General features: G+C 40.8%; 1 protein-coding gene across 1 annotated transcript in view; it reads right to left on the reverse strand.

Moving 5' to 3' along the window:
• Positions 1-1,511, reverse strand: part of LOC101855724 (copine-1) — a gene marked incomplete at its 5' end in the record, with an annotated part of 23,542 nt that overhangs the window by 6,991 nt on the left and 15,040 nt on the right. Inside the window, 1 exon segment of the mRNA XM_013082520.1 lies at positions 1,258-1,368. Coding sequence (XP_012937974.1) covers positions 1,258-1,368 — 111 coding nt within the window.

Consider the following 1,511-nt stretch of genomic DNA (forward strand, 5'->3'; position numbering starts at 1 on the left):
ACAACCCCGCCCCGAAAAAACAAACAAACAAACAAACAAAACAAACAAACAAAAGCCTACCAAAGTTAGCAAAACCACCTTCTGTATAATTAAACTATCTTTACTGATTGGGTCGTTTTCTTCTACTTAATTTTCTACTCGATTACTAGGATGTTATTGTATTGGAATTGGTTAAGAATTATAGGGAAGTTTGTGACGCTGAAAAATTGGATGATGAAACTGGCTGCGTACAAACGTGGAATAAAGTCACTCGGTATTAGTTCTGTCGGTTTCGAGTTGGATCTCCAGGAAGACATGAGCAGAATTTTCATATGTCATTATTTCTTTTCTTAAAAAAAAAAATTCTTCAGTGTTTCCCGTCTTACAGCTGGAATGCTGTATTCTTCTAAGCCCAGGTTGGCCTTGATGTTAACAAAAAATTATGTCAATGGGGGCGAAAACATTCGCAACCTAAAGCCAAACACTGTGGGGGATTGGCTGGCGTTCTGGTATAGGTATGGTTTGCTTTCATTTTCCCATCAAACTTATCTATCGTCCGTGTCTCTCCTCCTTTTGCTTGTACGTCACTCTCTAGTGACACCTCTAATCTTTGGCATTTATATAACCTAATTGTGTTGCAAGAGCCGTAAAACTCTTACTAAAAACTAAAGTAATTCATACACTGAGTGCTGCAGCCTGTTACAAAACCGAAACAAGACAATTGTCTCCATAACAACAATAGCAAAAACAACATAGGTCAAACACAACTCTGTGAGTCATTGGAGGGTGTTTAGTAGGTCTGACTTCTTTTCTGTTTTTCTGTTGTTTCTGTCTGTCAGTCTGTCTTACTCATTCCATGCACTAAATAACCTTTATTGCATTTGTGCATTTTGTTGTTTTTGAAAGTGTATGTGTTTTTACATCATCATCGGTCATCGACACAATTTAGATCATTTTGGACGCGGGTTTCTAACTCTGCCTGACACAACCAAAGTCGGGTGAAAGGGATACAGCCTGCTGGCAGAAAGACCAAGATACATGTGCATAAATTATGTGCTTGATAAAATTCTCCCCCACTTGGGAATCGAACTCGGGTCTCTTTCTCCTGCGACTGCAGCTAAGCGCCTAACCACCACACCACAGACGCCGGTCTGTGTAACAGGGAAGTATCTATTCGGAGACGTCTCCGAACATCTTCTGCCATATCAGAGTGCTCCTCTTTTCAAAAAGAACAAACAAAAAACGACTCTGTTCTAACATTACAAAAAGTCTACTCACCATCAGCGTGAAATCTGAAGGTCCGACCCCCAGGATAATCACAGACATGGGCAAACGACTGGCGTCCACCAGTTTTTTCACGACCAAGTCCATATCGTTGATGATACCGTCCTGAAACACAGAACAGCCACAGGCATATTTCGTTAGAACGGAAGAGATTTTTGTCTGTTTGTTTTCACACATTTAGACATAACTGATTTATGCGCACGCGCGCGCGTGTGTATGTGTGTATGTGTGTGTGTGTGTGTGTGTGT

This window comes from Aplysia californica, unplaced genomic scaffold (genome assembly GCF_000002075.1).
Source record: "Aplysia californica isolate F4 #8 unplaced genomic scaffold, AplCal3.0 scaffold00179, whole genome shotgun sequence".
In the NCBI taxonomy this organism is placed as follows: domain Eukaryota; kingdom Metazoa; phylum Mollusca; class Gastropoda; order Aplysiida; family Aplysiidae; genus Aplysia; species Aplysia californica.